Raw genomic sequence first — 16,978 nt, forward strand, 5'->3', positions numbered from 1 at the left:
TCTGTTTCCCAAAAAGATAAAAAACAAAAAGGAAAAAGATCTACAAGCACACAAATATTTATAGCAACTCTTAGTGGTGGCAAAGAATTGGAAATTAAAGGGATTCCCATTAATTGGGGAATGGCTGAACAAGTTGTGGTATATGATTGTGATGGAATACTACTGTACTATAAAAAATAACAAGGAGGATACTCTCAGAAAAATCTGGAAAGACTTACATGAACTGATGCAAAGCGAAATGAGCAGAACGAGGAGAATAGTGTACAAAGTAACATCAACACTGTGATGATGAACTGTGAAAGACTCGGCAATACAGTGTTCCAAAACATTCCAAAGGACTTATGGTGAGAAATGCTATCCATATCCAGGGGAAGAACTAAAGGAATCTGAACGCAGATTGAAGCATACTTTTTTTTTTTAAAGTAACACACCTTTAATTAGTTGAGACAGGGAAGTGGCAGTGGAGAATCTACCTCATCACAGGGAAAGAATGAGCATCCACTGGCAAGAGCTGACATTCATTTAGGACTTTTAAGATTTGCAAAGCTTTTCACAGATAGTATCTCATATAATCCTCATAATTAACCCAGTAAGGTAAATGCTATTGTCCCCACTTTATAGATGAGGAAGCTGAGGCAGGCAGTGATTAAGTGACTTACCCAAGGTCACAGAGTTAAGCATCTGAAGCAGACCTCGAATTTAGGTCTTCTCTTCTCTAAAGCCAGCACTTCATCAACCACCCCACCTAGCTGATTGAGTAAATACAAAGGAATTTCTTAAGTGCTGATTGTGTGCTGGGCCCTGTAATTGGCCTCAGGATACAAATTAAAAAGTGAGACAGTCCCTGCCCTCAAGAATCTTAAATTCAAATAGAATGATACAACTAATAATGAAGAGGAGGAGGAGGAGGAGGAGGAGAACTTTTAATATGGGACTTTGCAAATATCATCTTATTCTCACTACAACTCTGGGAAGCTGATGCTATAATTATCCCCATTTTCCTGATGAGGAAACTGAGGCAAACAGATTAATTCACTTGCCTAGGGTCATATAGCTGGTAAATGTCTAGGGCCAGATTTGAACCAAGTAAAGTTTTTCTGACATTTTTTTTTATTTATTTAATATATTTAGTTTTCAGCATTGATTTTCACAAGAGTTTGAATTAGGAATTTTCTCCCCATTTCTACCCTCCCACCCACTCCAAGATAGCATATATTCTGGTTGCCCTGTTCCCCAGTCAGCCCTCCCTTCTGTCACCCCACTCTCCTCCCATCCCCCTTTCCCTTCTTCTCTTGTAGGGTAAGATAAATTTCTGTGTCCCATTGCCTGTGTACTATGTATCTTATTTCCTAGTTGCATGAAAAAACTTTTTTTTTGTTTTTGAACGTCTGTTTTTAAAACTTTGAGTTCAAATTCTCTCCCCTCTTCCCTCCCCAGCCACCCTCCATAAGAAGGTAAGCAATTCAGCATAGGCCACATGTGTATCATTATGTAAAACCCTTCCACAATACTCATGTTGTAAAAGATTAACTATATTTTGCTCCTTCCTAACCTATCCCCACTTATTGAATTTTCTCCCTTGACCCTGTCCCTTTTCGAAAGTGTTTTTGATTACCTCCTCCCCTGTCTGCCCTCCCTTCTATTGTCCCCCCTTTTTTATCTTCTTCCTCCTTCTTTCCTGTGGGGTAAGATACCCAATTGAGTGTGTATGGTATTCCCTCCTCAGGCCAAATCTGATGACAGCAAGATTTACTCATTCCTCCTCACCTACCCCCTCTTCCCTTCCTACAGAACTGCTTTTTCTTGCCACTTTTATGTGAGACGATTTACCCCATTCTATCTCTCCCTTTCTCCCTCTCTCAATATATTCCTCTCTTATCCCTTAATTTGATTATTCCGTTCAGCTACTATGACACTGAAGTTTCATGAATCATACACATCATCTTTCCATGTAGGAATGTAAACAAAACAGTTCAACTTTAGTAAGTCCCTTATGATTTCTCTTTCTTGTTTACCTTTTCATGCTTCTCATGATTCTTGTGTTTGAAAGTCAAATTTTCTATTCAGCTCTGGTCTGTTCACTGAGAAAGCTTGAAAGTCCTCTATTTTATTGAAAATCCGTATTTTGCCTTGGAGCATGATACTCAGTTTTGGTGGGTAGGTGATTCTTGGTTTTAATCCTAGCTCCATTGACCTCCAGAATATCATATTCCAAGCCCTTCGGTCCCTTAATGTGGAAGCTCCCAGACTCTGTGTTATCCTGATTGTTTTTCCACAATACTCAAATTGTTTCTTTCTGGCTGCTTGCAGTATTTTCTCCTTGATCTGGGAGCTCTGGAATTTGGCAACAATATTCCTAGGAGTTTTCTTTTTGGGATCTTTTTGAGGAGATGATCTGTGGATTCTTTCAATTTCTATTTTACCCTCTGGCTCTAGAATATCAGGGCAGTTCTCCTTGATAATTTCTTGAAAGATGATGTCTAGTCTCTTTTTTTGATCATGGCTTTCAGGCAGTCCAATAATTTTTAAATTATCTTTCCTGGATCTATTTTCCAGGTCAGTGGTTGTTCCAATGACATATTTCACATTGTCTTCTACTTTTTCATTCCTTTGGTTCTATTTTATAATATCTTGATTTCTCATAAAGTCACTAGCTTCCACTTGCTCCAATCTAATTTTTAAGGTAGTATTTTCTTCAGTGGTCTTTTGGATCTCCTTTTCCATTTGGCTAATTCTGCCTTTCAAGGCATTCTTCTCCTCATTGGCTTTTTGGAGCTCTTTTGCCATTTGAGTTAGTCTATTTTTTAAGCTGTTGTTTTCTTCAATATTTTTTTCAGTGTTTTTTTGGGTCTCCTTTAGCAAGTCATTGACTTGTTTTTCATGGTTTTCTCACATCATTCTCATTTCTCTTCCCAATTTTTCCTCTACTTCTCTAACTTGTTTTTCCAAATCCTTTTTGAGCTCTTCCATGGCCTGAGACCAGTTCGTGCTTTTCTTGGAGGCTTTTGATATAGGCTCTTTGACTTTGTTGACTTCTTCTGGCTGTATGTTTTGGTCTTCTTTGTCACCAAAGAAAGATTCCAAAGTCTGAGTCCATGTCTGAGTCTGAGTCTGCGTCCTTCTTCACTGCCTGACCATGTTCCTAGTCAACTACTTTGACCTACTTTCCTGAGGGGTAAGATACCTGATTGAGTGTGTATGTTATTCCCTCCTCAGGTCAAATCTGATGAGAGCAGGATTCACTCATTCCCCCTCAACCTGCCACCTCTTCCCTTCCAACAGAACTACTTTTTCTTGCCACTTTTATGTAAGATAATTTACCACATTCTATCTATCACTTTCTCCTTCTCTTAATATATTCCTCTCTCATCCCTTAATTTTATTTTTTTTTAGATATTGCCGCTTCATATTCAACTCATCCTGTGTCCTCTGTTTATATATGTGTGTGTGTGTGTGTGTGTGTGTGTGTGTGTGTGTGTGTGTGTGTGTATATATATGTATGTATATGTATGTATGTATGTATATGTTCCCTTCAACTACCGTAATACTGAGAAAGGTCTCATGAATTACACACATCATCTTTCCATGTAGGAATGTAAACAAAAAGTTCCACTTTTGTAAGTCCCTTATGATTTCTCTTTCTTGTTTACCTTTTCATGCTTCTCTTGATTCTTGTGTTTGAAAGTCATATTTTCTATTCAGCTCTGGTATTTTCACTGAGAAAGCTTGAAAGTCCTCTATTTTATTGAAAATCCATATTTTGCCTTGGAGCATGATACTCAGTTTTGCTCAGTAGGTGATTCTTGATTTTATTCCTAACTCTTTTGACCTCCAGAATATCATATTCCAAGCCCTTTGATCCCTTAATGTAGAAGCTGCTAGATCTTGTGTTATCCTGATTGTGTTTCCACAATACACAGGAAAGTGGGGGGAAGGGGATAAAAAGGGGGGATGATAGAAGGGAGGGCAGATGGGGGAGGAGGTAATCAAAACCAACACTTTTGAAAAGGGACAGCATCAAGGGAGAAAATTGAATAAAGGGGGACAGGATATGATGGAGGGAAATATAGTCTTTTACAACATGAGTATTATGGAAGTGTTTTACATAATGATACATGTGTGGCCTATATTGAATTGCCTTCATAGGCAGGGTGTGTGGGAAGGGAAGAGGGAAGAGAATTTGGAACTCAAAGTTTTAAAAGCAGATGCTCAAAAAAAAACGTTGGTTTTGCATGCAACTGAGAAATAAGACATATAGGGAATGGGGCATAGAAATCTATCCTGCCCTACAAGAAAGTAAGGGGAAAGGAGATGGGGGGAGTGTGGCGACAGAAGGGAAGGCTGACTGGGGAACAGGGAAATCAGAATATATGCCATCTTGGGGTGGGGGGAGGGTAGAAATGAGGAGAAAATTTGTAACTCAAAATCTTGTGGAAATCAATGTTGAAAGCTAAAAATAATAAAATAATTATTAAGAGGAAAAAACACAAAAAATAAATAAATGTCGCATATTGTAAAAAAAAAGTTAAACATTTGTCAAATTTAAAAAAAATTGTTTTACATATAATTGGGAAAAAATATAAAAAAAGAAAAATGTGGTGGCATAATTTCAAAGTAACCCAATTTCAGGTTAGCCAATGGGAGGCAGAAAAGGTTAAGTAGAGAGAGTGTGGCTATGAATAATGTAGGTCAATAAGCAATTATTAAGTGTCTACTATATGGTACAAAGAGTAAAGATAACAACAGAAGGTGACTGGTGGGAGGGAAGAAGAAGAAAAGAAGAAATTGAATAATTAGACCATTGACTCTAATATGGAGCCCTATTTGAAGCTGCATAAAATATTAGGGAAAAAATCCACTAAATTTGGAGTTGGAATGCAGCCAGCCTGAATGTGGAATTGACTCTGGAATTAGAAGAACGGGGTTCAAATACTGAGTTTGATGCTAGCTGTCTGTGTCCCTGTAGAGCGGTGTTTAATCTCGTTGTACCTCAATTTCCTTACCTGTAAAGTGAAAGAGTTAAACTACGTAGCTTCTAAATTTCCTTTACAATTCTAAGTCTACTATCGTATGATCCTATGATCAGAGCCAATTACAGGAAAGTGGTCCCTTCTCCTAGGCCTGTGTCTAGCGCACAGTGGGTGATTAATAAACACTTGATTAATTGTTTCGAGGTTGTTCTTGCAGAACCATATCACAGGGCTGTTCTTGCCCTTGCTGCACTGGAGCTAGGAATCCAGAGCTTTCTTTAAATATTTCCATGGAGAGAGAGAAAAAAAGGGGGGAAGGCGAAGGATATTACTGAATTTGGGGAGTCTTCACTCTACCACACCCACAAAAATATACGTATATATTGTGCATATCTGTATATGCATGTACAAATATGTATATACATGCATATATATATAAATATACATTTGAACCTTCTATTACACACATAATATATACACACACATGTACGTATACAATAGGAGGTTCAAAAGTATAGGTGTGTGTGTGTGTGTGCGCGCGGGCGCGGGTGTGGGTGTGGGTGTATTTAAGGTTTGGGTCTTTTAAAGCAAATTTCCCAGAAAAAAAAAGTCTTCTTATGTTTTAATAACTATGAAATACACAGATCTCCATTCAGTCCCATCCTACAAGGCAATTCAGGAATTGCTTCTGTAGAACTCAATCCCACAAGCCTTTTCTGAGAACACAGACCCTCTCTTTTAAACAATGAATCCTTTTAATTGGATAAAGATTAGCTTTTTGACAATGAAGGAGAACAAACAATTATTAAAGATAGAGGGATTGCTGGCTGCCCTCCTTTTATCGTTTCATGGAAATGGTGTATAACTAACAAAAGGTAAAGCAGCTCTTCCAGATATTTTTGCTTGGAACCTCACGGTCTATATTTTTACATGGGTTAATTTGTTTATTTTGTGAGCCCTTGAACTTATGTACCTCTTAAATTGCCCTTAAACCCGGGCATATTGGACAGTTAGATGAATAGAATACTAGACCTGGGGTCAAGAGGACCTTACTCAGACACTTAACAACTAGCCGTGCAAATCTGGCCAAGTCATTTAAGCTCTGTCTGCCTCAGTTTCCTCACCTGGAATAAAAACAGTATTTATCTCCCAGGGCTGTTGTGAAGAGAAAATGAAATCATATTTGTAAAGCACTTTGCAAATCATAAAGAGCTATAAAAATTCTTGCTATTATTATAGCTATTCTCATTACATACTAAAGTGGTTCTTATAAGGCATGGAAGGGTCAGGGCATACTAATTGGAAATGCTAACCCAGCAGTCCTTCAAATGTGTAACTGAAGGTTGAGGGAAAGCACTCTTAAATGATTACATCACCTTTTTAGTCACTTTATCTCCCTTCCCAATTTGTGTCTCCAGATTCCTGATAATCTAAGAGGGGCCCTAATTTTCAGTTCTGAAACTGAATGGATGCTGAGCAAGAAGACAGAATTTGGGACAGAACTGGGACTCTCGCTGGAGAAAACACTAATGATCCAAGCATCTAGATCATCTGGTCACCTTATATAAAGAAGAGGGGTTGTATAAATTCAGGCTAAAACAGAAAAATGAGGCTCTATTTCAATATATTTACATGTAGTAAATAATATTAAACTGATTTAAACAATAGTGAATGGTTTAAAATGCCTGAAAAAATGTAAACTAATAATGATGTTATTTATATATATATATATATATGTGTGTGTGTGTGTGTGTGTATATACATATATATCTCATATAAAAGGTGTCTTCCTTTGCTGTAAAATAAATATAAAATTGGATTTTATGGACAAAATGCCATTTGATTTAAGTAGCTAGGAGGGAGAATGGATAGAGCACTGTACTTGTAGTAAGGAAGCCTGAGTTCAAATCATGCCTCACGTATTTAATAACTGTGTGATCTGCAAGTTATTTAACCTCCTTCAGCCTCAGTTTTCTCATCTATAAAATGGAGGTAATAACAGCACCTACTTCACAGCAGTGTCATAAGGATCAAATGAGATAAAATGTAAAGTGCTTTGCAAATCTTAAACAACTACATAAATGCTAGTTATTATTATTATTACTATTTTAAATTTTGGCCAGTTTTCCCTTCTTCCTCAATTTATAGACTGATGCCATTTTAATTCATAAACTTTCCTAAAATTGCTTCTTCAGAAAATTAATGATTACCTTTTTTAGATAAAGAAAATAAGTGGACGGAGGAAACAAAACACACTTACATGCAACTTACCTTTCAAAAAAGTATCTGATGATCAACAAGAGGAAAGCACAGGGAACTGTTATATATAAATGAGAAGACTTTACAAAGACAAGTCCGTCATGATCTTCAAAATCTGACCATTTCATTGTGGGAGGAAGCCACAATTTTTCCAACCAGAACCAGTCTTTAATTGTTTGAAACATTCTAAGGAAGGAGAAAAAGAATTAGAAGTTAATACCATAAGAAAAAAACAAGTTCATATCAAACGCTGTGCACTAGATATAAGTCCCTTCTCACACAGATCTAAGTTGATATTATCAACTAGACTGGAACTTTATGAACTCATTATTTCAATGGTATAGAGAATTCTTGGATAAAGAAATTACCTCTACAAGTTAGTACTTTTTCTGTAATTTATTGTCTCAGAGAGTTACCAGAGCATTAAAAGTGACTTCCCCAGAGTCACACTACCAGCATGTGCCATAGATAGACTTGAACCCAGACCTACTGGTCTGTGGAGAACTCTCTATCCACTACACCATGCTCTCTCTCACATATTACCTAGTAAGCTTACATGTTACACTTACAGCTCAAATAACTCCCATTTATCTAGTATTTTACAGTTTATAAAACTGTTTCCTCACAACAACCCTATGAGATAAATAAACCCTGGTGACCTTATGCTTTGGAAAGTGACCTTGGATCAAGAATACTCTTAAGTCACATCAGAACTTCACTAGGCACCAAGAGAAAGATTGTCAAGCTTCTTATACACAGAGAATATGCCTCAATATGTTACTGGCTCCTGTGCGCTTATCTATTGATCAATCAATTTTATATTTCTACTCATGAGCTCCAGTGGGGATAGAATTGGGTGAATTACAGAAAATATATGAGTATTTTTACTATTAAATTAAAGAATGATTAAATAACTATCATACAAATAGGTATAAAAATTGTACTTTCTCTATAGAAATGAAATTCCAGGTGGGATAGAAAATTATAATTAAAGTCAGTCTTTTTCACAAGGGTGTATTTGGGAGTCAACAGGCAGAACTTTTACTCAGCTAATAGTGTCAAGAATAGCTCATATTGATTATATTAATTATATATATGTATGTATGTGTCTGTATTCATTGAAAAAACCAGACACTACATTCGAAAATCACTACTCACAGTAGGCACCATGAAACATTAACTCAACCATTTAATTTTTAATGCCAAGAAAGCACAACTAAGAAATAACCTATTTTTTTCTTCTGAAAACATGTAAATAAAGGAACAATTATTTCTGGTCAGAGTCCTTTTACATAAGATTTCAGCCTAAAGCAAAACATTTTACTGGAAGCCATAAACTGCTGGAAGTCCAGGTTTATGACAAAACTGCTTACAGACCTTGAAGTCCAATGGCTCTAGCAGGCGCCATTATAATGAACTCCTGAATGCTAAAGTTTGTGTCAAATATAAAGCCTTACTTTAAAAATAGTCTATGAAGATACTCTATAGGTTACTATACTAAATAGCTGGGGTTTTTTTTTGTATTCAGACTGTGAATAGAAATATGAAAGCTGCTGCAATTTTAACACACAACAAAAGACATATAATAGAAGATGGGATAAAAACTCAGAAATTCTTTGTAGCCTCTTTCAGGAATGTTGTTCAAATTGCTTCAGAAAACCACAACAACAACTTTCTTCCCCTATCTACTACCAAATTTCAACTGAGAAACTTCTTCATTATCCCTTATCACCACTACTTTTCCCAACCTCCATCTATCCTCTACCTCCATACATCTACCTCGTAAGACCGATTTACTTTCAAAGCATAAATGACTATGGGTTGGCTCACGACTGTGGCAACATCTTGATAAAAGAACAAGTCTTGAGGGAAAACCTAAGCCACCACTTCTTTTAAGAGATCATGACAATACCCTGAGAATAAAGATGTCCCATATATAACTTAAAGTAAAAATCCTCTCTCCACTGATCATAGAGAGGTAACCCAGCCTGCCTCTTCCCTCCTAGCATCCTGTGTCTCTCTCAAGTTGAGAATTAGTAACATAATTACAGAATCTCAAAGTTGGTAGGGACCTCAAAGGAAACCTGGTCCAAAATGGTGCCTAAACAGGAATGCCCTCTGCAACATAACACGTGTTCATCCAGCTTTTTCTCAAAGACCTCTAGTATGGGGCAACCCTAGCCAAGGCAATTTGTTATACTTCGGTATAGTGCTAATGGTTAGGAAAATTTTTGTCACATGAAGTCTAAATCAGCCTTACTGAAACTTTCGCCACCTGCACCTAGTTCATCCCACTGAAGAAGGTTAAACTGTAAGGGCAAAGTAAGTGGAATTGGGACATGCATGCTCCCTTGTTTTTCTTTCCATTCAGCGTCATTAGTGAGGAAACAGGCTGCTATCCTTGGTGTAATAGCTCCTTTGCTGGTTTTAGCACTCCAGATCTTCTATTTGTTGCCCCCTACTGATCCTGTCACCTCTTCATCCTTGGTTGGGTGAAAGGTTCTGCTACTCCTATGTAAAACAAGAGAAGTAGGCTAGCTCACCCTCTAAAGTCTCCTCCCACTTCCAATGTCTAAACCAATTCAGTTCCCTGAGCCCTAAATTTAGCTGAGGAGCTTCTTCTGAGGATTCTCCTTCGAAATATGAATCATACCGAAAACAACTTCATTTTGTTTCCCAGGAGTGGGAAGTAAGGAGACTGCTGGTGGCATTCTACCACTTCCTTCTCTTGACATGTCTTTGTTTCTACTTCCTTCCTTTTTCCTCCCTCTTCCTACTCCCACACCTATGCTTCAGGCTTGCCAGTGGCACCAGCTGACATTATGTAGGTCTGCTGGACTGCTAAGTGCCAGAGAGGTGACTGATCCCCAGGAAAGCCTTAGAAGAAGGCAAGATGTTATCAAGATATGGAACTTATGTTGGAAACAAGGTCATCAAGGAACTTTGTGCCAATTGCTTGTGCCATTATGCCACAACACTTTAGCAATGTCTAGCTAGAGAGATAAGCCATTTATAAATACCAAGATGGAGAGATACATACATTTTTAAAAGTCTGACAAAACTTATTGCAACAAAGTAAACCTAAGGGTTCACTATGGCCCTGTAACTCAATGACCTCAGTTGTTCCATTTACCTGCTAAGTCATAAACAATTCACTACTTCTGACACTGCCCTCAGGAACCTCTTAGACTTACAAGCTAAAATCATCACCATTCTCTCATTTTCATTCTTACAGCCCAACTCTAAGGTTTTTTGTTTTGGTTTGGTGTTTGGCTATAAAATCACCCATCGACATAATTCACAAACCTATTTAGTATTTTCTTTGCTGTAAACACATTTTTATTTCCTTCCTTTCCAATTCCCCTCAGCCTAATATTTTTTTCTCCATTTAAAGTTTTTTCCCATTAGGTTGTCTAAGTACTATACTATGACTGCACCTGCTTTTTTGAAGAGAAACAACTAAGTAAAATAGCTTATCTCTAGTTAATTTATGCTTCCTTTGAGGAAGCAGTGATTGTGATGGTGGCATCACAGACACAGCTGTGTTTGGCCACCTGCTAATGCTAGTGAATGGTTAAGCCTAACTTTCTCAACTTCCATCTGCTATTAGCTTGCAGAGAGAAAACCTAGCCAGCATGGATTTTTATGACTCATTACTTTCTGACTCAATGGATGCAAAATTTTAAAAGTTGATGAAGTCAAAGGCAGAAGGCCTATAGCCACTTTCGAACATGAACTTAAAAGCTAAAACTGAAGAAGTCAGATTATTTCAATTGAGAATTTATTAGCAATTGGAAATAATGTTTTTTTCAAAGGGAATAAAAATAAGAAACTTGAGTTTTCAGTGAAGAATTTTAGACCAGACTGGAATTACAGTGAACTACAGAATAGTCTAATAGCTGGTTTGTTTCCATATGTGCTAAAGAAAATATCCTCTGGGAGGAGGTACTGAGATGAAGTAGGCTCAGAAGACAAGAGGAGTCAGGTATAATTGGCCAAGCTGAAGGAAATAAAAGAGAAAGAAAGAAACTCTTGCATTCATATACATTTTCTTTCAATGTTCAAATTACCTAATCATTTGGAAGGCATGAGAAAACTAGGAGGATTGTGGGATCTGACCACCTACTTTATAAAAATGGGTATAGAACAGGCAAGATGGTGTTCTTAGGTTCAGAGCTACTGGGACTTTCGAACAATGTAAAAGTTCACTCAGAAGCAAGGCAAGGGAAATGGATATCCTATTGAAAGGAAAGATACTATATGAGTCTAAAGAGCTATCTAATTTATAACAGGCCAAAACCATTTTATTTTACCGAACCTCAGTGAAAACTCACTGAATCTATTTGACTTTCTTCAGAACTGACTTTAAGAGTTCAAATAAATAGCAGTGTTCATTAATTTAATAGAAAACATGAGGATGAATATTATCAGCTATTTGTTGTACATGAACAATTTGAAGACCTATGCCAAATCGAAATCCAACTCGATAAGCACTTAACATTCCTTACAGAAACAAGACAAAGACCGTAATAATTTTGTAGTACCATCTTAAAGACTCTTATGTTTCCCAAGCCTTTGGCAAGGGCCTATGGATATAATACAATCTCAAAAGATTCCTGAAAAAATGTAACAATGGAGATAATATAGTTTGAGAAACCCCTTAATATAAATATCAAGTAAGATATGAAAGAAGGATATAAATATCTGCCAAAAAGTGCTTGCCACTGCTATGGAGTTCAAATGAAAGAATAGTTAGGGCCCCCAGATGTTTCTGTTACTGCATGTTAGTGCCAACTACATCAAGCCCCAGGATCTTGCAGAGCCTCCTAAATGAGATCCATAATCATTCAGAAGCATTAGACCAAACTATCCACACAGGAAAAAGTAAATAATGAAGAATGCCTATTGTCCAGACAGGCAGTCAGGGAGATAGCCCATAAAGTGGGTCCATCAGGACATATATCTTGAACAGATACTGTAGATGACAATTAGCTGGGTTCAGAACTGACTAGGAGATAGAGAGCAAGCTAGACAGTATTTCAGAAACTAGAAATATATGACCAGAGGTAATTTCTGGGGAAGCAGGGCCAAGATGACAAAGTAGAGGAAGCAGTCAGCTGAGTTCTTCTAATCTGACCCCCCAAACAACTTTAAAATAAAGCATCCTATCGAATTGGCAGAGCCAACAAAAGGTCAGAGTGAGACATTCTTCAAGCCCTAGCTGACTTAGATCAGAAGAAGAGATTTGTGACATGAGGGTAGAGGCAGGCCCAGAGCCTGCCAGGATGTAACAGCAGTGGTGGGGCCAGGTGTTGGCAACAGAAGCAGCAGCAGCAGCTTCAGCAGGTCTCAAGCCAGAAACAGTAAGAGGACCTGGCAACTGGTCTGAAAGAGATTACAGGGGACCCCTGTGCTAGCACTTGGTGCAGGAGCAGAAGCTGTTTGGCAACTCCATTGCCTATACCCACTTCCTGATCACAGTTCGAGGGTGAAGAGGAGCACTTTCATTCAAGAGAGAGCAGGGGCTCTGAGGACCAGAATCACTTTCAGTCACAAGGGATCAGAGACTGTGAGCAACAGTATCCTTTGTGGTACCAAGGGAACAGGGGCTCTGAGGAACAGTATCACTTCCGGTTTCAAAAGGACAGGGGCTCTGAGAAGTAATATCACTTCCGGTTTAAAGGGAACAGGGGTTGAGGAGCAGTACCATTTCCGGTACCAAAAGAACAGGGGCTCTGAAGAACAGTATCACTTCCAGTTGAAAGGGAACAGAGGCCCTGAGGAGCAGTATCACTTCTGATTTCAAAAGAACAGGGGCTGAGGAGCAGTATCACTTCCGGTTTAAAGGGAACAAGGGCTCTGAGGAGCAGTATCACTTCCGGTTTAAAGGGAACAGGGGCTCTGAGGAGCAGTAAGGGACCTTTCTTGGGTAAGGACCAGGAAAGCAGTGACCGTACCTTTTCCCGGATCACACCCTGTTCAGAAACACCAAAAACTTCCAAACTCCCAGAACTAGATCTGAAAACAGCAGTGCAAAAAAGCCTGAAGCTTGAGAGTGTGCTCTACTCTTCTCTACCCATCCACCCCAGGAACAGAGCCCAACTTTAACACAGAGTTTAAAATTAAAAAAAAAAAAAAGTCTGGAAAAATGAGCAAACACCAAAAATAGAACCTGACCACAGACAGTTCTCACTTAATATAAGTGAACTGTTCTGGAGACCTCCTCTCCCCTCAGGGAGTTTGGGGACTCCTCTCCTTCTGGGTTCTACACTTGACAGCCAAGCTTCAGTGGCTGGGGCCCCCATAGACAGAGCAACTTCAGTGCCTAGACCAGGGCTGTCCAGAATGTGGCCTGTGATTTATGCAGCCCGCCTACAAGCACAGAAATCTACATGAATGCTTTATTAAAGGAAGCTGAGCTACTGCAGGGCTCTCACTAAAATGGCAAATCAAAATATATTGTCTATTGTTTCAATAAAAACCTAATGTTGGACAGCCCTGACCTAGACTGCATGGGTCCTGCTGCTTGTCCTTGGGGAGCAGAATTTGCATAATTCAAATTTACAGAAAGTGAGGGCTGTCTGTATAAAAATCTGCTATAGTGACACCGAAGATCAAGGCACAAACTCAGAAGAAGACAGCAAAGTCAAAACAGCTACAAGCAAAGCCTCAAAGAAAAAATTTTGAATTCGATGCAAGCCCAACAAAAATTACTGGAAGAGCTAAAATTAATTTTCAAAATCAGAATGTTAGAGTAAAAATTGGGTTAAAGAAATAAGAGCAAGAGAAGAAAATTACGAAAAAAAAACAACTAACAGATTGGTCAAAGAGGCACAAAAATACTAAAGAAAATACTTCCTTAAAAAACAGAATTAATCAAATAGAAAAGAAGGTGCAAAACTTCACAGATGAAAACAATTCCTTAAAAAACAATATTGGCCAAATGGAAAAAGAAGTACAAAAGCTCACTGAAGAAAATATTTCTTTAAAAATTAGAATTAGATAAGTGGAAGCTAAGGATTCCATGAGACATCAACAAACAATAAAACAAAGTCAAAATAATCTTTTTGAAAAAGAAGAAGAAAAGGAAAATTCTCATTGGAAAAACAACTCACCTGGAAAATAGATTGAGGAGAGATAATTTAAGAATTATTGGCCTAGCTGAAAGCGATAATCAAAGACAGAACCTAGACATCATATTTCAAGAAATTCTCAAGGAAAACTGCCAATATCCTAGAACCAGAGGGTAAAATAGAAATTGAAAGAATCCACAGCTCAACACCTGAAAGATATTCCAAAATGAAAATACCCAGGAATATTATAGCCAAATTCCAGAGATCCCAGGTTGAAGAGAAAATACTTCTAGCAGCCAAAGAGATAGCATTCAAATATCACGAAGCGATAGTCAGAATGACACAAGATTTAGCAGGTACAACATTAAAGGAGTGGAGGGCTTGGAATTTATATTTGGGAAGGCGAAAGATCTAAGATTATAACCAAAATAACCTACCAGCAAAACTGAGTATAATCATTCTAGGGGGAAAGTAGATATTTAACGAAATAGAGGACTTTCAAGCATTCCTGATGAAAAGACCAGAGCTGATAAATTTGGCTTTCAAATAGAAGACACAAGAGAAGCCTAAAAAAAGTAAACATGAAAGAGAACTCCTGAGAGAGATTAAACTGTTTGCTTTCCTATATGGGAAGATGATGCATATAAATCCTAAGACCTTTATCATTGTTAGGCCAATTAGAAAGAGTCTACACAGAGGGAATGGGAGTGAGTTAATTATGTTGGGATAATCTTAAAAAAAAAAAAGGATAGGAGAGAAAGACATGAACTGAGAGAAGGGGGAAAGAGGAAGTATAGGAAAAATTAACTCACATAAAAAAAAGGTACACAAGGAAAAGCTTTTACAGAAGGGAATATGGTAGGGTGGAGGGTAATGCTTGAACCTCACCCTCATCTGAATTAGTTCAAAGAAGGAAAAATATCTACGCACACCCAATTGGATATAGAAATCTATCTTACCCAACAGGGAAGTAGAAGAGGAAAGGAAAAAGATAAAATGGGGGTGACAAAAGGAAGGGCAGATAAAGGAAGGTAGTGACCAGAACTAAAACACAGAGATAAAGAGAGAGAGAGAGAAGGAAAAACATAGGAAAATAAGATAGAGGGAAATGCACAGTTAATAATCATAACCATGAATGTGAATGAGATGAATTCACCCATAAAAATGGAAGTGCCTAGCAGAATGGATTAGAAACTAGAATGCAACAATATGCTGTTTATAAGAAACTCACTAGAAACAAAGAAACACACAAAATGTTAAAATAAGTGGCTGGATCAGAATCTATTATGCTTAGGTGAAGTAAAAAAGGCAAGGGTCACAATCACAATCATAGACAAAGCAAAAGCAAAAATAGACCTAAGTCAAAGAGATAAACAGGAAAACTACATTTTGCTAAGAGGTACCAAAGACAATGAAGTACTATCAATACTAAACACATATGCACCAAATGGCATAGCATCCAAATTCTATGTTAAATTCAAAGTTAAATGAATTACAGGAGGAAATAGACAGTAAAACTATACTACTGAGGGACCTCAGCTTTCCTCTCCTAGACCTTAGAAGCAGAAAAGCAGAAGTATTTAAATGTGTCCTTTCTTTGCAATTGGCTAATATGTTTTGCATGACTTTATATGTATAATTGACATACTGCTTGCCTTCTCAACGGGTGAAGGAGGTGTGAAAAGAAAAGAATTTGGAACTCAAAAATTTTTTTAATGAATTAAAAATAATTTTAAATGCAATTGGGAAATATTTAATGAAGTAAATGGAAAATATATATATATATATATATATTGGAGTGGGAAGGCAGGGCAATTGAGGTTAGGTGACTTGCCCAAGGTCACACAGCTAGTAAGTATGTCAAGTGTCTGAGGCTGGATTCGAGCTCAGGTCCTCCTGACTCCAGGGCTGGTGCTCTACTCATTGCACCACCTAGCTGCCCTGAAATATATATTTTTTAAAAATAAAATAATTACATGGGGAAAAAAAGTATGATAGGTGGACCAGACATTTAGTAAAAATGAAGAATACTAGATGGACAGCCTGTGTACTACAATGGTACCCATACAATGTCAAGAAACTTAAAAGACTCCTAGCACTTTTCCTATGTCTATACTACTTTAGGACTTCACAGACTGAATTCTCCACTGTGTCCCAGAAATACAGCAGCACCAAGTCTCATTATTTGGATGCCCTTATCCGCCAGTTAGATCTCAGCCTTGATCCTCCACTTCATCACCACCATCTGCCTCTCTGGTTGGAAGTTGAAGTCACGAACTCCAAACCTCCATTTAAGAAGAGAGTTCAGCTCAAAACATTTCTTTTTTTCACCTGACTGCACTACTCTGTGACTTCTCTGACTTCTCCGCAACGTCTCCTTATCCAATACCTTCTTCCCCTCTCTTCACCCCTTACCCAGTCCACCTCACCCTGCTTTTCAGCTTCCTTTTTTGTTTTGTCTCCCCACATTAGCTTGTAGACTCCTTGAAGGTAGGTCCTCTCTTTCTTTTTTTAGATATTTATATCTTCAGCAGTTAGCACAGTGCCTGGCATGTAGTAAACTGTTTTTCATTTGATTAAAAATCATGGACAAGAATGGCACAGGATCAGGAGGTATGGATGGGTTAAAATTTGTAATATTAAAGGGTGTACCCATAACAATGAAATCACAGATAC

At 37.8% G+C, this 16,978-nt stretch overlaps 1 protein-coding gene across 1 annotated transcript in view; it reads right to left on the reverse strand.

Annotated features, from left to right (window-relative positions):
* The window catches only part of CERS3 (ceramide synthase 3), an 85,688-nt gene extending 72,804 nt beyond the window's left edge, over positions 1 to 12,884 (reverse strand). The window contains exons 1-2 of the mRNA XM_036736876.1: positions 12,698 to 12,884; positions 7,242 to 7,415 (exon numbers count right to left, since the gene is read on the reverse strand). Of these exons, the coding sequence (XP_036592771.1) occupies positions 7,242 to 7,414 (173 nt within the window). The 5' untranslated portion in view covers position 7,415; positions 12,698 to 12,884. The remainder of the gene's footprint in view (positions 1 to 7,241; positions 7,416 to 12,697) is intronic.
* Positions 12,885 to 16,978: the final 4,094 nt, after the last annotated feature.

The sequence above is a fragment of the Trichosurus vulpecula genome, chromosome 8 (genome assembly GCF_011100635.1).
Source record: "Trichosurus vulpecula isolate mTriVul1 chromosome 8, mTriVul1.pri, whole genome shotgun sequence".
Lineage (NCBI taxonomy): Eukaryota > Metazoa > Chordata > Mammalia > Diprotodontia > Phalangeridae > Trichosurus > Trichosurus vulpecula.